Below are 25,633 nucleotides of genomic sequence, written 5' to 3' on the forward strand. Positions count from 1 at the left end.
CTGACAATGCGACACAATTTAGATGTTAAAAAATATCTGGTGTGTGCGGTGAATAATTTACAATAATTGAATTTTATTGCACAGCACTGTAGCGCGGTAGATAAGTAGATATAGATGATGATGAGCTACTTAGCATGCTTTTAGGCGTTAATAGATTATTTTATACATTAATATGCGCACTTTATGCATTGAATAAAAGTTTATTGAATTCAATACAAATTTTGATATTGATTTTTTTTTTCAAATAAAAATTCAAGAAATGTTTTAACAATAAAAGTTTATTAATTTTGATAAATGCCTTAAAACACAATTTTTGTTTTCAAACTAGTTTAATAAAATTTTATTTTACTTCTGTGTATAAACGAAATATTTTCGAGTATAAAATAATAATAATAAAAAAAGACTAAATTTATTTCATCTAAAAACCATATCGAAATTTTCGAAAAATAATAATATTTTGTAAAACCAATATTTTTGTTTGTGTAAAATTTTATATTTTTGTAAATACATATACATATAAATCTTCCGCATATATCTACATATATTTTATTTGTGTATATGTATATGTATATATGAGTATTTTTTCATTAATTTATTTAAACATATATGTTTTTTACTCTTTTTGTTGTTACTTCGGTCGCTTTGGCTCGCTCGCTGTCACCTTACCGCCATATAGCTGCTTCGATGTTGGTATATCGCTAATGAAGAAGTTGGCTGGTATATAGTGAAAGATTTTCTTCAAAACATCCAATAAAATATCTTCGATCGTTTGCGTGATAACGTTGTAAAGCGCATCGGCCAGCATGCGCCAGTTGTCGTTGAAGAACTTATTGGTGCTGTCCTCTGTGGGGAAAGCATTAAAATGTATAAAAAATTTGTAGAAAATTATTTAAAATAAAGCAAAATAAAAATTCCCAGCTTTTTGCATATAAAAACTTTTTTTAAAAAAATTTTTTGGGCTTTAAAAAAAATGTCTTTAATTTTTTTAAAAATAAATTTTGAAAAATAAATTATTTTATATTTTTTAATATTTATAAACTCACCCAACTGCTTGTTTCCGTTGAAGAGATTTGAAAAATATGATTTCAAACCGTCTATTTTGAAGTCTACACGGCAATCGGTGACGTTATAGAAAGTGAAGCCACCTTTTTCGTAAAGACGAGTCTTCGAGTTCATAATGACGGTCATATTTTCTTAGAAATAAATATTCAAATAAATTTGTAGTATTCAAATATGCGTAATTACATTAACAATTTAATAAAAGTTTTGTTGTTTTAACAGAAATGAGAAAAACACTTCGGAAATACAAAATACCGTTATTTTTTATTCAAAATACCGTTACTTTCAGTCTTTATAAAAAAAATAAAACTTGTCTCCGTGCTTCAGAGAGAAAATAACGGTGAAAAATGCATGTATCTAAAATCTATCATTTATCAAACAAATTTGAAGCCACGGAAACTAAGTTCTTTGTTTAAATAAAATATTTGGTTGATTATATAATTTGCTAAGCGAGATGTATTGAAAAGCTCACCCGCTTCTAAGAACACTTCGCCATGTCCATTTAAGGGTATTAATAAAATCCGCCCGAAGAGACTGTAGTCGCCCTGTAATTTCATTTCAGGCAGCATAAAAGTAGTCTTCCAGCTGTAGTCTTTGGGGTAAACCCTTATTAAAAGCAAAAACATTTTATTATTATTATATGCATACAATTAAAAAAATTAACTAGAGATAAAATTAACTAGAATTAAGTTTATTTAGTAAATCTTCTATAACTATTTATTTGATTCCACTTTTATTTCTCAACATTAGAATTTTTTAATAAAAATATCCCTTAATATTAGCAATTTCCTTATCATTAATTCATTTAATTTTACTTAATAACCATAATTAATTCAAATTAAGCTTACTTAATTTTCATAATTTAAATACATTTAAAATTAATTTTACTTAAATAATATAATTGACTAAAATTAATCTTGTTTAATTAACATTAGTAAAGGAAATTTTGCCTAATTAACCTTACAAATATATTTATGTATATTTAACTAAAGTAACTATTTAAAATTAATTTTACTTATCATAATTAAAAAAATTATATAAAATTATTCTTATTTAATTATCATAATTAATTAAAATACATTTTTATTTTTTAAATACATATTATTTTATTTAAATTTTATTTTAAATTTGTTTGAATTAATTAAAATAAATTTTATATAATTAAGATATGTAATTAATTTTTACTTAATAATAATAATTGACTATCTTACCAAAGTAACATAATTTATTAAAATTAAAAAGGTAAGTAATTAAATGAAATTATTAAAAAAATTATATGTAATTAAAATTAAATTAAATGCATTTAAAAGATTACTTCAAAATTAATCAATCAATAATTAGAAAAACAACTCCGTGTTCACTTACATACTCTCCAACACATTTGTATGTCCAAAGCCATTGATTTTTATATTGCCCAATTCCACTTTTAGATTGATCGCATTGCTGTTGCCTTGCGTAATGCGTATCCGGTTCAAATAGAATGGATCGAAGCTTTTGATACTATTCAAGCCGGGTATGCCTGCAAAGCGGCGTTAACCATATAAATCAAAATATAATTACAAATAAGTGCTGCATACTGCATGTGGCATGCAACACTGGTAAATTTCCACTCTCGTTTAGTTACTTACCGTCATTTAATTTATCGAATAGTTGTTGTATGCTTTGCGTAGAACAGTTTAAAAAATTTTTGTCAGCTATCTGACATTCTCGGATATAATCAGCTGTGGAAGATTAGAAGAACTTTTTTATTTTGTGAACCAAACACTTACATAAGGATAATTAAATGCACAAAAACATTATATAATAGTAATAGTTTTTTAAAAATTTTTTTGAAAGAAACATTTTTTTAGGTTTGGTAGGGAAATTTTAATTCTATAGTGCTTTGATAATTTACTTAGGAATTCGCTGCCTTTGTTTAAAAAATTACCATTTTTTTTCTAATTTAACTATAATATTTTTATAGCTTGAAATTTAGGTACCCCAGCTAAGTATTATAACGGAAAACTTCGAAAATGTCATCCCCAGATCAGCAGCCATACATTTTTTTTACAAAATTTCTGATATCTTTCCAATCTTATCGGAGTAAGGTGTTAGGTTTACCACGTTAGTAGAGAATGGTTCTTGCTTTTTGGAGGGGGACAGCAGTTGGGATGTGTTACTACTATTCGAAATTTAAAAGTTCGCTCGTAATTTTATTCAATTTATCAGTGCATTACTTTCGATTTTTTCGAGCGACATTTTAATATTCATATTAATATTTCATATATTTTTTTTCATTTATTGAACTTTGAGCTGAAATTTTCAGGAACTTATTATTTTTTGGTCTATAAAATTATACTGTAACGAGAACGAAACAAGTTTTTGGTGATTTTTGAAATATTAAAAAATTCTGAGCGACCTCTTAAAATTTTTTTTTCGAGCTGTCCGTGGGACAAGGCTCTTAAAACATGATAAACTATCATATTTTAACACGAGACTTAAAAAAAAAATTATGCGGTTTTTTTGCGCTACCCCAGTATATATATGTATATATATATATGACATACTAAAGGCGGAAAGGTCTAAGATGAGTTCTATAAAAAATCCAAATTTGACTTTTGGAAACTTTTGTTAGCTAGTCCCGCTTGAAAATTTTTCGTGAAAATATTCAGAATGGCGAAGCGTTTTGAGATGACTCGAAGAATCGAATTCACAAGTTAAGAATGCAAGCATTACTTTTACTCTCACAAGCATGCTTTATATATTTTTTTAAGATTTTTTTGTTTGTGTATTTCAACTTTTTTTACTTTCATTTTAAAACCATTCAGTTTAGAAGATTTTAGTTGTTTTTTCACTTTTTCATGTAAAGACACTTACGCGGTTCTGTGAGAAATTTTTCATCTTCGCCGTTAACGGTATAAATATAGCACAATATAAGAAAACAGTAACACAAAATTTGGGACATTTTGGAGTTGTTTATAACCGATTGAACGGTACTTTTTTGAAAGCGAAATAAATAACAATGCTTAAAAAAGCATACGAAGTAATTGCATATTTATTTTAGTTTTCACAAAACAATTTGTTATTGCTCATTAATAATAAATTTTAATAAAATAATATTTTTTTCACATATTTTTTCCACTTGATCACCGTTAGAACACACCAAAACCGTAGCGCGGCGCATACAAACACCGACTGATGGCTGTGCAACACCAATAGCTGTCCAGCAAACACCAACTACCACCGTTGCTTAGTTTATGCAGCAAAGTTTTGGAAAATTTTTATGGAACTATTGCTTTGTTGCTGGCCATTTATGCCAGTGCAAAAGTTTTTCCAACTGTTGTTTTTGTTATTGGCTGCTGAAGTAGTCGATTGCAAACTCGATACAAAGACCGTTGACGCGATCACCGAAGTTTGGACAACTCGACGAAGAAGATTTCGCAATCGAAATTTGCACAGTTGCAATGACAACAACAACTACAAGCAACAATAACAAGTAGATAAATGTCAAAATAAACGTAGCAAACACAAACAAGCTTTATAGGTAAGCAACAAGTATCTTTGCGATCACTAATCATACAGCAAGTGAAGCAAAAGTGCAGAAAGAAAATTAAAATTGTGGTCGCAGTTTCATTAGCGGTGAATATCAGCTGAAATGCGCGCCAAAATGCAAAAGCTCGCTTGCACGCTCAAACATAAGCGGGCGGCACAATTGAGCGTCGCTTGAGCGGTTGCATTAATGAGCAGCGCTTGGTTGTGTAGTGCGCATGCGCGACCAACTAACCGACTGCTGACCACTTTGTGAGTTATTAGATCAGGCAATGTGGTTTTTGGCGCGCATTTCGACACTCGCAACAAGTTTGCGTTGCAACAGCACATCGTAGGTGCATGCAGGTGCTTACCGAAGCTGTTGCCAGTTGATTCGTGCTGCGCTGCCTCTTAGCGCAATGCTGGAATTGCTGCTCACCATAGCTAAATCGTGATCTTGTGGCTAATATTTGCATTGCAAAAAGCTTATTTTCACGCTTGAACGGCGACTCATTGATCAATATTCGTTGCGGCTATCTTAAATAAACTGTGCTTCTGGTAGTCGCTTTAGTCAAAAGCTTTTCAAGCTTGAAATGAGTAGTTTGTTACAGACCGATATTTAATATGTGCAGATTTATTTTTTTTTATTAATTTTCAGAACAATGTCGTGCAAAGCAGTATTATCATTAACAGTTAATTTTATTTTTAAGTCGTGTTTACTTGATTTGAATTTATAGATTTCATTGCCCTTATTAGCGTTGTTTATGGCATTGCTGCTGCATGCGAAGCATAAATTTAGATAAATAGCATATTATTCATTGAATTAATAGAGCTTATTATAGAGTAGTTTAGGTAGTGGAATAAATTAGGCAAGCACGTTTTTTTTTATTTATAGAGAGCACTATTAATATGACTCACTTACTTTCAAATAAAGGCAACAGATTACGCATTTTTGATAGCATGAAAGTGTATAAAAAGATCTTTATCTTGAGTTTGATCGGTCAATTTGTATGGCAGCTATATGCTATAGTACTCCGATCTAAACAATATATTCGCAGATTGTATTGTATCCTCGGGCAATAATCCATACCAAATTTCGTGAAGATATCTTTTCAAATAAAAAAGTTGACCATATAAGCATTTGATTTCGATTGTTCAGTGTGTATGACAGCTATATGCTATAGTGGTCCGGTATCGATGGTTCCGACAAATACGCAGCGCTTCAAGAAGAAAAGGATATGTGCAAAACTTCAGATCGATATCCCAAAACTGAGGCACTATTTCGCGTATGTACTTTCACTGCAATGTCATACCAAAACTTTTTGTTGAGAAACAGCTGTTATTTCGTTCATACAACGAAATGGATCTGTACTTCTCCATAGGTTTCTTAACCAAGAGATATTGCTTACATATGTCTTGAATATTATTGGAAAGCTGGTTGTCAACGGGATTTAACAACAGCAATAAGAACTAAAAACAAAGTAAAACAAAAATTTCAGTAGTTGAAGCATTGCCACCAACAGCATTGACTATCCATTATTCCTCTAACCTTAAATAGCTTGAGCTTTAAAAGAAAAACAGTTATTTATATTTTGTATTATAGTAAAGTCTTATTGATATTTTAGTGAGCTTGGTAGTTTGTAAAAATAATATAAAACTGCTGGAGTTGTGCTCTTATATAAAATTCTCTCCAAGTAATGTATCAATGCAACGCAATGCAATTTTCTGAAAAAAGGAATAAAGACTCTTTAGAGAAAAAAATTTCTAAAAAACCGCTGTAGTCACCTCATATGTTTTCTGTTCTGTTTGTGTGGCATAAAGTTGAATAAACATTTTTCGAGCCTTCTTAATTTTAAAGTAATTTGTCACCACTCGCTATAGAATATAAGTAGGTATAATGAAGAAACTTGTGCAGACACTTAAAGTTGCAAAAATTAAAAAATATTTATTTAAAAACAAGTTTTTCCACCCTTTTCAAGCTAAACTTACAAACATTACTCCCAAGCACTTTTCCTAGTTAAACACTTTCCCTCAAGAAAACCACCCCTTTCCTGCGAGCTACCTTATCTCACACAACAAACAGCCACTTAGGTATTACTGGGGAATTTCTTGCGACTGTTGCTCATTGCGCTTATTGTTTCAAATCGGCTTTGATTTACCTTTTTGAGTATTAATTTGCCAAATAAATGTGCTTACCAATAAAGTCGCACACAAAAAATGGTCGAAGAAGACCATCAGCACAGAAGAAAATTCCAACTGAGTGACCGAAATCGAGTTACAATCGCAACTAATAGGATTTGAGCGCCGGAGCTTGGAGTGGGTGGGCAGGTATGACAGCGGACGCACACCTGTCCGCTCTAACTAACTACATTTGACTCGGTGGAAAGGTAAGAACAAAGCGCTGTGTATCATGTATAGTTGTATGCCGTGATTTGGACTCTGTGGCGCACCCTCGCATCTTGCTAACCAGCAGTTGTAGAGCTAGTTGTGTTAAGCGCTGAAAAAGTCAGTTGCACAAAAACTGGAAGATTGTGCTTTTTGACCCATGAAATGAGTTTTTGTATGTATGCGTATGTGGCTACACAGTCTATCCAACCCGCACCATCCGCTTGCTGACTTTTAGTACAAATTAAATTACTTTTGGACCACCATGCAGTGTGGCATAGAAATGGTGCGGCTGCTGCGGTATCCCCATATTCCATATCCCGCCCATACACACATTCATATTCATTAACGTGTTGCCCATTGCATCGTCGTTGTTCGTTTGAGTGTTGTTGGTTGTTTTTTGGACTTGGTTTGGCCGGGCTGCCAAATGTGAGTTGACTGTGTGGCAATTGCAAATTCATATGTGAAATGAGTGGCAAATCTGCGGTCGCATTATAATTAATTTGTCGTTTACTCCAACCATAAAATGCCCAGCAATGATACTTTCGTATTTTCTTTTTTCGGTTTTCGTGTTTTTAAAATGAAATATGCAAATTGTGTGCGGCTTTACAGCGAGGCACGCGTGGCAAGCAAAAATTATGAATATTCGCTGAGCTAAACAAAAAGCGTAGAGCACAAAAAAATACGATAAAAAGAAATGTAAAAGGATGGATCTGCAAATACTTTCATTAACTCTCATATATATGAGTGTGTGTGTGTGTGTCGGTGCATGAGAATATGCGATTGGCACATGCTTGGCGGGCAGCTGTGCTCAGTTGGCATAAGCAAAAGTGTCTAAGCCGATTTAATGAAACCGCATAAAATCGTTGATAACCGCAGGCAAAACCAAAAAAAAAAAAAAAAAGATAAAACAAAATCGAAAATAGCGCAAAAAACTTAAAGGAGTGAAAAGCAAATTAGAGAAAAAAGTTCTTGCCAAAAGGAAAAAAATTGGGCTAAAAACTGTTGGCCAACATTTGTAGCGTGCAAATTATGAATGAACTTAAAGCCGGAAAAGTGCAGCTGGAAACTCCATATGCATTTACTTAAGTACTTATGTGGCTGCATAAGAGGAGATATATTTACTGTATATTCTCGAGCTGTTTGCGGCTACATTGGATTGGATCAGATCGGATTGGATTGGATTGTATTGGATTGGATTGGATTGGATTGGATTGGATTGGATTGGATTAGATTGGATTGGATTGGATTAGATTGGATTGGATTGGATTGGATTGGATTGGATTGGATTGGATTGGATTGGATTGGATTGGATTGGATTGGATTGGATTGGATTGGATTGGATTGGATTGGATTGGATTGGATTGGATTGGATTGGATTGGATTGGATTGGATTGGATTGGATTGGATTGGATTGGATTGGATTGGATTGGATTGGATTGGATTGGATTGGATTGGATTGGATTGGATTGGATTGGATTGGATTGGATTGGATTGGATTGGATTGGATTGGAATATTGTGTATTAATATTATATCATAAACCTATTGAGAAGTTCATGAAAATGCTCGTGAGCAAACGAAATTCTTTTTAAATTCGTGTTTGCACCTAAAAGTATAATTATTACCATTTTCGTATGCTCTTGTTGGAATTTTTGGTTGTGTTTGCATCCACAACATTTGCGCATGAGTGTAATTTTTTTTTGGTTGTTGGCTGGCTAACAGTTAAAAAAGTTGCACAATAAAAGCAAAAAAACAATATTTTATAAATCTACTTAGAGCTTTGCAGTTCATCAACACTTTTCATGACAAATATGCGCAGAGCCAATTTTTGCCGAATTCAAATGCAATTTCATTTTACCTTTTCTAATGCGACTTAACTTTTGGAGTTAAATTAATTTGGGTATTTGGATTTAAATTAATACACGTAGCAGCTTGGGGAATGATGGATAGCGTTCATAAATTGCACGAATAAGCGGATTTTAGTGAAAAATATTTAAAAAAAAAGTCAACTTTTAAATGCAAATCGTAAATACTCAATTTAATGTTTGTATAAAAAAGTGAATAAATTCCGATGCAGGCAGTAAATATCTCTGTTTATAATATGCTGCATAAAATGGTGGTAAAATTACTAACTTCGAATGAAAATAATACGGTTAAACATAAAAATAATAAATAAAATATTTGGTGCTTAATTGTTGAAAAATATCAAATACAGGCTCTTTTAGCATGAACTAACCAGTTTTTATATACATAGAGGTTTGTCCCATGAAATTTCATAAGTTGGTTGAGAACTCAAATTGAATGCGGTGAAATTGTATAGGAGCTGTGAAAATGGTCTCACTTAAACATGTGTAATTTTTCTGCGTTTGAGAGCTCTGGAAGATATTTCTGGTTCTGGAATCAAAAATCTAATAAACAGCTAATTATTTTTCCATTTAGAAGGCGTTTTTCGAAGCCAACAAAGTTCAGCTGCAATATTTTAAACAGTAGCGCATCATCTGCAGTCACCATAGCCAACGAACCGAACGGCAATTCATTAAATTAAGCATAATTAAGTACAATAAATGTTGCTTACCTTTTGTAAGAGTTTAATTATAACATCTTTTGACTTAATTATCGTCGGCTGCCGGTTAGGTAATATCAAATTACGAGAAGAACAAGTGCCACCACAGGGTTAGGGTTGGTGCGAAGCCACATGAGACAAGTGGCAAACCAAAACGGAAAGAAAGCAAAATAAGCGTTGAAAAAAGTGATAACAATTTATTAGCCTATTTGAAGAGCTTTAATTTCATGCGAAAGCTAGCTGAAGGTAAGCAGGCAGAAGGTAAAGGGTTACGCTAGAGCAGCCAAGGATGAAGCTGAGAAATTTCTTTTAAGCGGTTTATTCATTTTGGTTTGCAAAAAAATCGCATGTCTAATTTAATAACGAAAATTAACAAATTATGCAGCAAACTTTTCATCAACTTAGTGCTTGTAGAAGTTGCAATGAAATTAATACTTGCGAATTTTCAAATATTTACACATAAATGAGTTTTGAAGAAAGTTGCCAGCTGTATTTAGAATTCTTTGAGAATAATACTTTTTTTTGGCAAACTTTCTGATTAAATGCAGCAACGCTTGAATGCACAAATATTTATGGCAACAAAATTATCACAACCTGCTGAGTAGGCGTCTGTGCGGGCAAGCGCAACCGCACATACATATTTATGTAAGTATATACCAAAAACATAACTGTGAACAGCGAAACTTTCGAGCAGCTACTTAGATGCGCATTTCCGCCAGCCATCACCGCAGACAAAGCAAGTTTTCTTTTGCGTACGCAATCAAGGAAATGCATGCGACAGCAGATAAAAATCCACATCCGCCCGCCTGTGACATTGCAGCGCCGCAAACAAAGCACATACACACACACCCACACAACTGCAACGCGCCTTGCACTGGCCGATGGTCAAGACAACTTACTGTCGCTCAACTGGCGACTTACGATTTGGAGCGAAACATAGAAATAAATAAACTAAGCAAAAAAAGTAAAAAATCAGTTGTGAGAGCGTACAAAAAGCCGACTTTTCTCCAAAAACTAGCAAAGAAAAACTAAAACTAGTGTGCAACGCCAACAAGCTGAGAAGCTGAGAGGCAGACAACTGACCACAAGTAGTGGCTATGCCAGAGCCAGCGGCAGTGTGGGCGTCTGGTCACGTATCAACGAGGATTTTCATGCATGTCCAGCCATATATCAGGATATGTGACACTACATTCTCATGTTGTTGTTTGTGTGTGTGTGTATGTTCACAACTAATGCAACGGCAGCGCTGATTGCGAAACGCAGCAGACTGAGCAAATTGAATAGCCGCACCCGCAACGAACGCCAAGTGAAGGCAGCAAAATCAAAAGGTGCTGCGAGAGGATTTTAAATTCAAAAGAATTGCCTTTGATTTTAGTTAGAAGTTGCTTGCGTATATATTATATATACTACTATATATGTATGTAGTTGAGCGCAAGCTAGTTGCTTTTATATATTATATTTTTTGTTTAATATACTCAAGTTTGCTCTTTCATACATACATATCTATCATTTCTTTTGAGTCGCTTCTTGCCTACTTTTGGTTTTCTCGAAAACTTGTTCGATTCATTAGGCAGCTGACTCTTATCATGGCGCTACAAGGCAACGAGTTAGCTAATTAGTTCGCTTTGAATGAAGCGTAAAATGAGAAATGCATAAAATAATTTTTTTTTCTAACGAAAATTTAGTTTAGATCTCTCTTATTTTGGCATTATTACATACATTTTAATTTTTGTGGCATACCTTTAGGCGATCTGGCACTGAATCTGTCTGTGTTTGAACTTTCGCAGCTACAATTGTTATTTTGTTTTTATTTTTTCTAAGTAGAGTGTAGCTGAAAATATGACAAATTCCAGCTTTGAGGTCCAAGATAGCAAATATTTAGCGTTCATTTGTGAATAGATTACGAAACTTTGACGCTAGGTATATTCATTGCTGCCTTTGTATAGAACTACGTTACCAAGCTCTTTAGTACATAGAATAACTTGTGTCGGCAGTTTTCATAACTTAATTTACAAAACAACTATTTTCATCTGCTTTAACTATCTTTAGCACTTTACTCCATCGCAGGAGACTGTATTATGGGAAGGCACAAGCTTAGTTGGAACTTTAGACCAAAGGAAACCATAAAAAAGACGCATGCTAAAATAGTTGGTTGACGTTAAAAACAAAAAAAAAAATATGTATTTAGGCTACTCTACGAAGATCGAATCCAGAAGAGCATACCATTATGTGGAAAAAGCTGTCTGACCGCTCTGCTGTGTATTTATTTCCTGCGTTTTGAGAATTATGTGTATATTTTTTAGTATAATATATGGAAGCCAACTTGCGACTGTAATTCAACAAGGTAGTAACCAATATGGGTTTTGGGGTCTCTGAATGGTTATTTTCATTCAGAGCTCATGTCATTCTCTCAGTGTCTCCTATGACCCAATGTATACAACATTTTCTGCGGAGCTACCATTTTTTTCCGCCACTCATATTGCGAATAGCTGTGTGTAATTTTTATCGCTTCGGCTTATGTCTGCAAACGCCAAGTGGCTGTTGGTGCAGTAGACTGTGTCGTCCGACATATACGGTGTATAAAAATGAGCGCATGTATTAGTTGGCCTTATCTTGCAATGAGCTGATACTCACTTGTGTTAGAGATACTCGGCCGAGTGTGTGCCAAGGTGTTGTTACATTCTTCTTGCCATGCATGTTGCAAAGTTATCAATGGACTTTTTCGTTTTCGAAGTGGTTTTATTACAATAATTTTCCTTTGATTTTCGACAAAATAATATTTCTCAACAACATACAGTCGCTTAAGTTGTTTAGTCTGCTCTGCTATCTCGCAGTTACTTAACTGTGCCTTTTCTTTAATTATGTGCGGCATTGAAAGAGATTCTGAGAGTGCTTTATGTAGCCAATTAAGTAATTGAAAGCAAAGTTGAATTGTTGTGAAAGAGGAAGGCGCTAAATTGTTAGCAGCATTTCTCAGGCTAAGTAAAGCAATATACGAGAATTAAATAAAAATGTTACATATATTAAGATTCAGTCTCTATTGATTAATAATTATTTATTATTATTGACGCTCACCCATATATACCTCTCACATGTATGAAAAACTCTTTTTTCGCAACCTCGAAAATTGTCTGCATATTTTTAGGCGTTACTAATGAGTTTGCCGCATAAACAAAGTTCGAAATAGACTTTTCAGCGACAGCGTTTTGCTCAGCAGCGCCTAGTGTATATGTAGACATCGCATGTATTTTGTTGTTATTTTCAGTTTATTGCCTCAAAGTCTTCAACATTCCTCACCACTTCACTAACTCCATGTCTGGTACACTTTCTCGTCACTGCTGAGGAAAATTGCCTTTTTACCGCCAAACTGTTAACTTTCCGGTTTTGCCAAGAATTTGCAAATAAATACTCGCAAAATAGTTTGGCAAATTGTTTAGAGATGCTTCATCAACACGTTTAGAATTACGTGGAAACACCATACGCCTCTTGTGTGTAGGAGTGTGTGTATGTATTGCCTCAAGTGTCTTCTTCATGTGAGTGTGTGTTGTTGTTTGCTTTTCGAACAAAATTTATTGAGTTTAATTGGCTTTAAACTGATTGCGTTTGATGTGGCTACGATTTTATTGGAAGGTTGGTGAGAGGTTTTTAGTCTAAGCCGAAGCGCTTTAGGAAGCTGCATATATATTTGCTAAATAGTCTAGAAAAAGTCTAGTTGAAGTTTAGTTAGACAAGTTAGTTGTTCAATTATTTCGAAATTTTGTCTATAGCTCTTCATCTTTTGCTTCTTATTACACTGTCTACAAATGTGCTTTTCTTATCTGATTCCAACATGAGGGTGTTTTACAGTTATTTTTAAATAGTTGCCGATTCGTAACCTATAGCTAATCGGTGTTTAAGATCCTGCTGTTTTAACAACAGCTTGTCCTTTAAGTGTTCTTTTGCCATTAAGCTATCTAAAATCAGAGTGATTTGCATCCAATATAAGATTATCTTCTTAACAAGTATTTTATTTTCAGACCTGAAAGTTTCCGGAAATTGTAAATAAAATGGAAAATTTTTAATCTTTTCTTTATAATATTTGTTTTGTCGCCTTCAAAATATGCTCCTTCTGAAGCGATAGACATATGAGATCTCTTTTTCTAATTATCGCAACATGCCTTGTAGATCCGGGTCCGGGATCGACTTTAGTTCCCTCGGCGAATTTTCTTTTGCGACCTCAATCGAGTCGAAACGGGTTAAACCGAGTGCTAACTTGAGTTTTGGAAGCAAAAGAAAAGTCGCATGGGCCAAATCCGGTGAATACGGTGGTTAATCGATGGCATTGAACAAGTTTTTGGGTCTTAAAATTGTTCATTATACTCTGTAGCAACATGTCGTACCATTAAACCAGATAGTTCGCGATTTTATTCATCATGATCTCGTTCCAACGGGACAGTCGGACAATAAAGAGTATTATTTAAGCGGAACAACAATTTCTGGAAACTTTTTGGTCTTAATGTAAACCCAGAAACTCATTTTTAATCCACATGAAAGACTGGAAAATTGACGAGATTATTGATCTGCCGGCTAAATTGAGTTCTGAAGTTTAGAACACATGAGTTCAATTCATTTTGAAAGCTTTCAACAGTTTTAAAAGTATTATAGAAATGTTTTAGGTCAATAGGAATGATTTCTAGTAGTTAACTTTTGGTTATATAAGAATATTTTTTTTTGTTTTTTTTTTTGCAAAATATGTTTATAAAATTTATGTTACTTCTATGAACTAATTATGGTGGTTAGGAAGTAAAAACTTAGTCAGTAGTGAAGACATATATATTTTCCACATTCTTTTCTTATAAATAAACCGTTGGTAGATTAGGGATTTACCTGAATTCAAATGGGATTACCCTACCAACGGTGAATGTGAAAAATATATACTTCTAGAAATGAAAGGATCTCCAGGTACATGGACTAAGGTTCATTCTTTCAAAGTATCTTGTCCATCTAATTTCTTCACTAAAGGCAATTTCACATACGTTGTTATTTTTTTGAAGTAGTGTGGTGTGTCAGTGTAGATGAAATTCCAAAATACTTGATATCACATGAAAAAGTACCAGTACTTGAAATAGAGACTTGTTTTAGATAAAGTTGGTGTTATATAGAAGTGTTACCATCATATATTTAAGTATAAAAAATCAGTCTTGGGCTGGGCTGTCTCCCCTCTGGAGAATTAAGCGTTTAGCAGGCTCAGAGAATATCGAGCTAGCCCAAATACATATAACCATATGACTCACGATAGATTTAAAGATCTCATGGAAGCTTCTAAAACACTCAATGCTAACAGGTTTAATTATAAAGGAATCAATTTGTAAGTATTCGCAATCCATAAGTTAGCCAGCTGTATGGCCGAACCGCTCTAAAAGAAAAATTTGGATATGAAAATATCTAAGGCAAGATCGAAATAAATGTAAGAGTTTCATTGTGAACCTTTGCTCGCCTGCGAAGCCATAGGATGCAATATATGTATGTATATAATTGTGCCAGCCATTAGCAGATCTATTTTGTGGAGTTATGACTTCATTTCCTCATAAATCCAGCTTTTGCGGAATTAAAACATAACCAACCTAGAACTTTTTTCTGAAATCGGACTACTATATATGTATATAACTAATAAACTTTTCTTTGTTTTCATATTGAATTTTGTACTTCAAGAAGTCTCTGTTGGAGCACTCATATTAATACAACCTAACATTTGTTGAGAGGAGTTGGAGTCTTTTTTGAAATTTATTAAAGTGCAAATGAAATATGTAATCCTTAAAATAATCCTTAAAATAAGCCGCTACACTGAGTATACAACTCAGCAACGAAATGCAACAACCACAACAACATGTACAACACCCTTTAGAAAGCTATATCCATATCTAATATATACTGCTGAAAACAGAGTGGATTGCGAGCATTTTCAAAAAACACCTACACCAACCAACATCATCAACCCTATCACAACCACCACCGCCGGTGTCATTAAACATTGAGCAACAACATCATGACCGTCATCGACACCAAAATCGACAGCAACCGAAAGTCTGAATTTGTATTACTATTTGTTTTTACTGCTTGTTGTTGTTATTATTTTTTGCTATTGTTGTTGTCATCATCATCATCAACGCTTGTAAATGTTGGTAAATAATTTGAAAAACAAACACTGATGGCAAACGATCGTTTAGACGGATGATAACCAAGCCAAGCCAAGCCGAGCCAACGGTTGGCATTACCCCAAAATCAAAAACGAATTGCGTTTGTCTACCGTTTCCGCACCAGCTCCACCCCGCTGTCTATTTGACTGTCAATATGCCTTGTAAAATGTCTGTCAATTGTGTTGTTGTACGTGGTTGTTGTAGCGTATCAGACAAGCTGAGTTTGCTTACGGATTTCAATTGGGGTTAAATGCGCTGCTATGAGGATACAAATTGCATACCATATGATGCGGTGGCAGGTGGAGGGGTGCAGCTGCTGTTGGAAAGGTGATGCTGAGCTGCTTTAGTTGATATTGACGAAAGTCAGTTTTAAACACACTTTTGCCATTTGCCGTAAAGCGCACTTTGTGTTGCAAGTGTTTGCTTGTTGTTGGCGATACAGCACTGCTTTTGTTGTTGTTGTGCACTTACACTCAAGAAAATCAACTTGAAGCGCAGTGAGCGCAGCAAAAAATAAAAGAGATTCGAAGACAGCTAAGGTGCGAACGTTTGCGGAGAATATAGCTTTGAAGGTGCTGACATGGCCAACACACGCACATATGCATGTACATACATCATATGTATTGTATTGCATTTTTTCTCGCCTTCGCTTTCTTCCTTGCGGCCAAGGACGCTTGTGGCTCGATTGCGAGTGTGTTTACCAATTGAATTGTTGAATGAGCTTTGCCAAAGCCAAGGCTGCCGAGAGTGCGTGTGTGTGTGTATATATATACATATAAGGTATATATGTATATGTTTGTGACGAGTGTATAAAATCTGCCACCGCATATTTACACTTAACCAGTGTTGCCGAAATGTTTGTTGTTATTGCGGTATTTGACTTGAAATTGAGGATTTAGAGCGGCATTTCAGCGTTGCGAAATATTACTGTGTGAAAGCAAAAGCAAATAGAAAGAAATACATATGTACATCCATATATGTATACAATAAATTCATACATGTATATGCATAAGTAAATACACATCACAATAAAGCTATGAAATCTACACATATATTATTATATTATTTTTTAACCGACTCACAGCTGCTTCATCTGCTTTAAATTTTCCTATCTCTCTCCTATTCAGTTCATCTTTCAGCTTTATTCGGTTTTTAAGTGTTTTGAGGTTGTGCACGTCAATTTTTGTGAAGCTTCTCAAGTTGAGCTTAAAGTTCGCTTTAAAGTGTTAATTCTTGCATACATACACAGCTACAAATATATATACCGTAATTTCCGTATGTGTTATTTGCGCATTTGCCGGCTTGCTTTTACATTGATTTTGCATTTGCCAGCTTAGCTCAGTTGAGTGTTTAATTTCCACAAGCTTTTAGTTATCGGCCTACGAGTTTACTCAAATTGAATTCTCTTGTACCAAGGTTTGTGGTTCTTTAAAGTGTGCGTAAATCGTGAAGTGTTTAAGTGATGGTTGGACATTTTATTGTATTTTATGCGAATATGAGGAATGCAAAATATCTTTAAACGCAAGCTTTTTTAGATTAAAAAAAAAGATCAAACATAAAGGAATTGCAGTTTTTAAAAATATTAAAAAATCGCATAAATGTAAAATATTTGCCCGATCCCTCCTCATACTCGGAGAAACGTTTTCTCCTCTCATGATAGTTCGTTCCACCTAACCTGTATATATCTGAATTTATATCAACCCAACTCTTTCCAGTTTGTACATTCAAATTTCGCGTCTTCTCTAATTTTCATTGTTTTACATTTAGTGATCCTGAACGGCGACAATAAATATATCTGTTCACATATATTTTTGTTAAAATTTCAATCCGGAGGTTCCAGTCGTTCTAATTGCTAATTTTCAAACCTACCCGAACCAGTCAACTGTCAAAGACGGGTGATTTACGCTCTCAATTTAAAGTGACAGCAGAGTTCGGCATCTCTGATGTAAACATCATCTGATAATAAGAGTTCACTATCGCTCATTAGGTCAACCATATGACCTTAAGCGAGGTCAACTATACTTTTTGGAGTCCATGACATTTAGTGTGGTCAATAATCTTTCCTGACGTTAATGACACTAAGCGAGTTTACTGACTTTTAGCGAAGCCAATAACCCCTTGCTGTTGTTGGTAACCTTTGATTAGGTTAATGCGTTTTGGTAACATAAATGACCCTTTTTGAGTAAATAACATTTAACCAGGCTCATTAGTTTTCTTGAGGTCAATTACCTTTAGCGAGGTTAATGAACTTTAATGAAGTCATTGACTGTTATCGAGATCAATGGCTTTTAACACACACAATATACATATATTACAGCTATGTAAGCTTATTTCTATTAACCGTTTGAGAAGTGCACACGTCTACGCGAGCAAAAAGCATAATAAATCTACGCTTATAAAATGATTGGAAATTAGAAATATGAAAGCTAGTAATAGATTCTTACGCAAGACAAAAAAAAGAACTTTGTTCTAATTGATAAGAATTTGGCATCAAATATAAAGCTATTTCAAAACGAATATATATTCATAAAAAATCATTCGCCACCTTAAAACTTTAATCCTTTTAAGTTAATCTTCTTGAGCGCATTCCAACAACTGCGCTATTTGTTTTACAACTTTACTTTTAATCAATTTTAATAGGTTCTCATGCAAAATTATTTCAAATTTGCACCCAGCCAACGCTTTGTCTGCGTGAACAATGCAAATTGAGAAATTTATGAAATTCATTAATGACATAAAAACAGACAGAAAGACCTATAGGACAGACAGTTGTACAAAAATATGAATAAAAAGTTGAAATGTTGAGAAATTCGGCTACACCTGCCTAACACCTAGCTATCGAGTCGCTTTCTTGAGCAGGCGCCTAAAATAGAGTCTTAAAAGCGACTGCTTCTTGCAACTCCCTTCCCAGCAGTGTAATGCTCGACTTTTACGCAGCTCTACATGGTTTTCGTTTTATTTCGTTCAATAAAAATGTAATGAAATGAAATAAATCGAATTGATTGCGTTCAATTAAAATTCAGTTATGCTGCTGGGCCACTGCAGTTTTATGAAATTTCACTACAATATTCGTTCCGAGCGGCTGACTGACTGACTGGCGCGCCGCTTGGTTTACAGCAAGTCTAATGGCGGCGGCGTAAGGGATTGCCTTTGTTGTTGGTAGTGTTGGAATGGCGTGGAATATTTTAATTAATTTTCACACGCTCAGCAAATTCGACGATAGATGGCTGGCATAATGGACGGACGAACGGGCTGGAGGCTGTTAAAGTGTGCAGAGGTGAAAATGTGGTCAGCGGCGCGGTGTGCGGGTGCGGTGGTGTGGCAGCTGATTGCCATTGCCTTTGGCGCATTGCTGAAAATATTTATGTAGCATTGCATTTGCTTTGACGTTGCTGTAAAAATTAAATAACTGTAGTGTTTTTTTTTTGTTACTTGTTAAAATTTTATAATAATTTTCAGTCGAATTTTCTATTGTAGTTGTTGTTGTGAAAAATGTATAAGTTGCAAATTTTTCATTGCTGTTGCAACGCTGGTAATTGTGTGTGGCAGTTGTTGTGGTTTGTCCAATTTATGACTTCAAATTTATTACGACAGTTTCGAGGTTTTGTGAGAGAATTGCACAAAATTATTGAAATTGTATATGAAAATCTCAACTCATATGTTAAAAGTATTTTTTGAATACGCAAAAATATTAAATAATTTGTCATATAAAAGCAAAGCTCAGAGAATTACCGAAGTACTATATGAAAGACGCGTCTTTATAGAGATTTAAATTGCTATTTGTAGTCTACAGCCAGCCTCAAATCTCCCTTTCTATTAAAGCTCATGTAACCAAACCCATTAAGAGATCACTGAAAATTCTTTAGAGATTTTTATTATTTTTTGTAGGCTGTCTGCAGTATACACTGATATGTCAGAGCTCCGATAGGTGACTAGAAATTTCTAAGATATTATATAATATTTTCATTTCGATCTTTGATCTGTGTTTTTCAGATTGGGACCATCCAGACCGTTCTCTAGTTTGTATGAGAGCAATAACTTTCTAGTTAGTTAGATTTCTGATTGGAAGTTGTGATTTAAAAGTGTAAATTTGTAGGATTCATTGAAACGTTCAGTATACCCAAACAGAGTTTAGTAAGATACATAGAACCAGAATTTAAGCTTCAAGTGATTTAAAGATTTTAATTTTGTTAACTTGTTGTGAGAGCCTTTTCCAGTAAGCACAGAGGAACGGATGAAAAGTGATGCATTACTCAAAGCTAGATAAAAAACATATAGTAAATATGTCGCTAATACGATACATTGGAAGCGATTTTTCACTGATCCCGTGAATGCAATGAAATAATTTATAGATATATTTTTGAAGTTCTAGCTTTAAATAGTTGTAAATTTCGGTAGTATTCGATATTCGTGTCTAGTTTATTTAAATAATACATAGAGGAGTAAAAATTTAAAATCAAATTTTTAACTAAATTTTTTTAAGATTTACTGAATCTCCTTTATGCTAAACCCTTTAAGAATATCTCTAAATATAATTTTTTACAGCTCAAATATATAATATATTATATAAACAACTAACCATTTAACTCGCCTTTTAATTCACTCTGCTCCACAATATTCACAGTACCATTACGCTTCGTGCAATTTTCAACGATTTGGTGATTTGCCAACTCAATTTTTACCCACCAAATCCTCTACCGATATTTATATGCTTACAGTTGGCTAGCACTTGAGCCTTGCTGCTCTTTATTTGTATGGATGTGTGGTGAATTTAGACTTATATTTAAAAACAATATAATAATCGTAAATCTAAAAAAGGTTTCTACTGTTTTTTCTTTGTCAATAATAGCAATTGGATTTTAAATAGTTTATTGCCGTGGATTGTATTGGCTTACATATATGAAAATATGTGGATGGTGCTTGAGTAACTCTTGTTAGTTTTGGGTAGTTAATTTGGTGTAGTAGTTAATTATTAAAATACCAGTACATATTTAAACGTTCAAATAAGGATATTTATATGCTAAAATAATAGAAATTATTTATAACATCAATGCTGCCCTGATAGAAAAATATGGCGTGTTCTCTTAAACTATTAATACTGCTGTTGGTATTAAAAATTAAAAATGTTAAATATTATTTTTTGACTTGATTGAACCCGAAAAAATATTAATTCGAAAGCAAATTACTTTTTTAAATTTTATTGTATGCTTGAGACTAAAAGTTTTCTTTTATATTTTCCAATACGGTGGTTGGTATGTTTTTCATTTTTCATAATGAAAGATTTTTTTTAAATTTTAATCCGGTAAATTAAAATTTTTTTTATATTTTAATCCGGTTAAATAATTATAATTTTTTATTTTTTAATATTTTTTAATCCCGTATTTGGGATTACAAAAAAAAAAGTAATTCAAATGCTAGTTTAACTTTTTTAAATGCATTATTTGCAATAAGGTTTGGCTTTCATGTCGTGACCCAGTTTTTTTATTTTTGCGCCGAAATGTAGGCAATGTTTTTTGAAAATTTGTTTTGTTATCCAAATAAAAAAAAAAAAAAACTAACTGGACGTGCAGGAGTTAAATTAAATAAATATAAAGTTTTGACTTAATATACCAGAATGAACAAAAAAAAATAAAAGATATTACATCTAATTTGTACTTATTTTATCTTAGCGACAAGACCAGTGAATGAAGAACATTACAACTTAGAAGCATTCAACAGATACCAACTAATTGTGTGTGATATTTTAGCTAAAAAAGAGGCCAGCCACTTGCTTTTACAAAAATAACGGATTTTCTACTTTTATGTATGTATATCTAGTAGAAGTCGACAAAATTTTACTTGGTAAGCCGCTAAGCTCATATATCGACAGGAATGGTTAATTCTGAATTTTTCCGGCCCGGAATTTCAAATCTAATGTTTCTAGAAAGAGTTCTGAGTAAAATTACCGACAAAAAGTCAGTTGCTCAGGGTAATAAAAGTCATTGTGATCTTGTTAAGTTAGGTAGTACGTAGAAGGGGAATATTTATTGCCATGACCATAAAAACGCCTAATCATTATCTCACATCACGTATACGACATAGTGCCTGATTGAATCAGTTTAGTTTCAAATTGTGAAGTATCGTTCGAAACGTCTGAGTCGTGGTACTTGTAAATAATAAGCCATTCCTAATTTATGTAACAGGCGGCAATAGCAGCCATTTCCACTTCACCGTTCTGCGAATCGATTTAGCCAATCGAGGCGTGAACCGAACAACGCGCAGATTAACGGGGACCAAGCTCAGCGATTTGTGTTCATATGGATTTAAGAAGGCATTCTTTCTTGCAGCTGAGCTTATGTGAACGATAGATGCGAGAATATGTATATTTACACAATGACAATGATATATGTAAATCTCTTCGGTGAAGGTGCCAATCTCCACTACATTCGATTCCCAAGCGTGTTGGCATGTGTGGACGTGCTTCATTGCTGTAATTGATTTTATCGGCCATGTTAATTTTGATTAAATATGCAAATCGACATGAATTTTCATTGCAGCACAAACACACACACACTCTCATAACTACACATACATACGATATTTGCAAGCACGTACATAAATTTCGTGTGCAACATGCAATAGCAGCAACACGGCACGCCAGCATCGTTAAGAAGTGACAGCAGCAACTAAAGTGCAGTTAGGGTCAAATTATCTACGCTTCAACGCCTCACACCGCTCGTGTGTGCTGCGCTGTCACTTTAGTTAAATCTCATTGCTCTTCTTGCTCTTTCCTGCGCTCTCTTCAGGCGTGTCTGCTAAAGCATTTGATCTTTGTGACTGTTGCAGGGCGCTTTAATGGCTTGGGGTCACGTGTTTACATTGCTTTATCTCTGCCACTGAGTCCACGGCTATTGTTGTCCTTGTTGCTGTCTTCACTGTATTGACAGTTCTTATGTTTCGTGCATTATCTCATTATTTATGCAGCAATTGACAAATGCAATTTGTTGTTTGCTTTGTATGTTGCATGTCGCATGTCGAAAGGTAATGCTTTTTATTTACAACTTGGTGTTAATATCTATTTGACTTTATGAGTTGCATAACAGAAATAATTTAAAATAGGGATTGAGTTAGCGCTATTTTTCACAAGACGCCATTATGTTGTTGTAAGGTGATAGTTATATCATAAGAATTAGTGTAATAGAGTTAGAGATTTTAGTCTGAAAAAAACTCGACCAAAATCTCTATTGTCCATTTAGTCTCTTTTGGGATATAACGAAAACCTTGAAGAATTAGATAAAGCTTCTAAACTTTTGCTCGGAGCTTGTAATGATATTTGTAATTATGGAAGCGATATTTAGGTGAAGAATTTTCAATTAGAATATTGTTACTTGCAATAAGTAACCTTTGGTTGGAAAAAGCCAATTAAGCATTTCCATTTGTTATTAACTTATATTCGGAACCGTAAAAATCATGTTATAGTGCGAATCTGTGACTTCTTAAAACCTTATGTTTTTCGTTGGATTGAAATCCCATAGCGTGTCCGAGAATTCTTCTCATATCAGTGGATCTTAATTAAAGTCAATCTTTTATTTGTATTTTTTTGATCGTCTCCAGAAAAAAGGTTTTCGGGAGTGAAGAAGGACGAACATATGGATCAAAATATTGTAACTTCTATAATAATTTAGAGTCTTTTTATATTAGTGTAGTAGACTGCATGTTTACTCGTATTTTGTCATTTAAAGTAGGTCTAGGCCCATTTTCACAAAATGTTATATGTAAAGATGCTGGGATAGTCCACAAACTAAAGGCGTTATTACCAAGACTTGACAATTTAAAACCATTAATATTTTTTTAACCTTATGTGATTTCCTTTTTAAGTTTCTGAACCTCATCATGTTCAGTCCTTTTGTTAAAACCCATCAGAACTACCATATATTGAACTTGAAACCACGACACGTACTCAATTATTTTTATAGATTTTCCAATCATTATTTTAGAAAAATTTTTTATATTTGTTTAGTCGTAACCAGGGTTGCAAATAATGCATTTAAAAAATAATCATATTAACGGTTGAAATATTTTAATAATTTTATTTTGTAATCAATACAGGATTAAAAAAAAAAACTGGAGTAAAAAAACATTTCTCCCGCATACTGGATTAAAATATGTAACTACTACTGGATTGAAAAATACAAAAGAAAAATTTTAATCTCAAGCATATAATTAAGATTTTAAAAAATTATTTGCTTAAGAATTACAATTTTTTCGTGTTAGTTTAAATCAAAAAATAATATTTAGAATTTTTAATCTCAAACATCTTAGATCAAAAAATGAAAATTTAATTTTGAAACCCAACATCGGGGTAAAAAATTAAAACCGAAAAATTTTATTTTTAATCCCAAATTGTTGAATCAAAGAAATTCGTAACCCTGGTCGTAACTACCGGACTTCTTACTTCTTACTATTATTTTCCTACTCAACAAAGCTACGTTCTTAAAATCAGCAGAGAGAACCATTACGCTGTTTCTACAGGAATTTCGGGTCCTTCTGAACCTTGATAACTTGGAAAGAGCTATCTCTGCCTATAATATCAATTATAGGAACATAAAAGAAAAAATTTAGAAAGATTCATACAGAGAAACAGTCAAAGATTTATAGGCCAATTTCCGTAGGTTTTGACGAATTTCTTACATTTATAAAATATATTTTCATATCAATAAATCTGTGAGGAAAAATGCTAAATTTGTTGATACTGCACTGGAAGAAAAGGTTTGCACTGTAAATTCAGAAAATCATTAGGAGCGCAACTAAGTTCTCGCTGCTTTTTTTATAAAAATGCAATTTTATTGTAAGCGAATGGTTAATTATTCAAAGTATTGCGCATCGCTAGTTACAAGTTTTTCCCAACTTTCTAACAAAGCTCGAATGCCATTACGCTAATACTTTTCATCATGTGTAGCTATCCAAGAATCAACCACTAATGTGGAAACGCTATTTCTTTTTCAAATGTTTAGATTAAGTTTATCACGTTTTGGATATATCAAAATACTCGTTTTAAAAATTAGAACAAATAATGAAAAAAAATTTTTTTTTTCAAAATTTGATATACCTACATATCTAGTATAGTATAGCTATATAAATGTGTTTGTATATACATGCATAGCAACTTTCAGCTGCCAATTTGATGTTGTGGCATTAATAATTTCACTCAAATGGCCAATTGGGGCAGCAACACGTGCAGCAAGCGAAATCACAAATAAACGCACACACCGCCAAACATAACTGTCAATGTGTTGGTGTATGTGCGTGTGCTTGTGCTAGCCAACGAAATGTAATGAAGGTTGAACTTTTGGTCTGCCACACCGCCTGACGTGTTCGGTACGTATGCAAAGAATTAATTAATTTTACCACAAAATGGTGACACACACACAGCCAGAAATCGAGAGGCATAAACGTATTTACATTTTGATGTTTGTGTGCGGAACGAGGCGATAGAGAATCAATGCGTTGATCTATGTGGACAGGTCAGTGAATAGCAATAATAACAACAACAATAATCGCATGAGACATACATACGTAACACAAAATGGCTTGCCACACCCAAATCACTTGCTATGGGCATGCATGCACACGAATGCAGCTTAGCACTAGCCAATCGAAGCTAAGCGACGTTATTGCACGTAGCGTTGATTAAACGACGTGTTTTGATTCAATAATCACTGCGAAAAGTGTCAAAGTGCGGTGGGTGGTTGCTCATACCATACACATAGGTATGCTAAGTTTCAAGTCAGGCAAATCTTAGAACTCAGCTATGGGCGTAGTGGTGGCACATCTTGAAATGAAGGCTCAAACTTAGAAGTTGTGGCAACGAAGAGCTCTGAGTTGCTTTTGCTAAAGCTTTTGTGGTTTTCCATTGTGTACAGCATTCGCTATTGTTGTTGTTGTGTTATTGTTGTAATTGCT

At 33.7% G+C, this 25,633-nt stretch overlaps 1 protein-coding gene across 1 annotated transcript; it reads right to left on the minus strand.

Moving 5' to 3' along the window:
- Positions 1-532: 532 nt before the first annotated feature.
- On the minus strand, positions 533-1,659 carry Jhbp6 (Juvenile hormone binding protein 6). The gene is made up of 3 exons (XM_014240530.3): positions 1,532-1,659; positions 1,044-1,193; positions 533-843 (listed from the first exon to the last, which is right to left on the minus strand). The coding sequence occupies exons 1-3, from the start codon at positions 1,626-1,628 to the stop codon at positions 629-631; spliced, it is 462 nt and encodes a 153-aa protein (XP_014096005.3). The 5' UTR covers positions 1,629-1,659; the 3' UTR covers positions 533-628.
- Positions 1,660-25,633: the final 23,974 nt, after the last annotated feature.

The sequence above is a fragment of the Bactrocera oleae genome, chromosome 6 (genome assembly GCF_042242935.1).
Source record: "Bactrocera oleae isolate idBacOlea1 chromosome 6, idBacOlea1, whole genome shotgun sequence".
Lineage (NCBI taxonomy): Eukaryota > Metazoa > Arthropoda > Insecta > Diptera > Tephritidae > Bactrocera > Bactrocera oleae.

Excerpts from the sequence above, each read along its gene's own strand:
- Jhbp6 (XM_014240530.3), bottom strand. The coding sequence starts at position 1,628 with ATGCTGCCTGAAATGAAATTACAGGGCGACTACAGTCTCTTCGGGCGG. Across the intron at positions 1,194-1,531 it reads CGAAGTGTTCTTAGAAGCGG|AAAATATGACCGTCATTATG; the intron begins GTGAGCTTTTCA and ends TTTATTTCTAAG. Across the intron at positions 844-1,043 it reads CAACGGAAACAAGCAGTTGG|AGGACAGCACCAATAAGTTC; the intron begins GTGAGTTTATAA and ends CTTTCCCCACAG.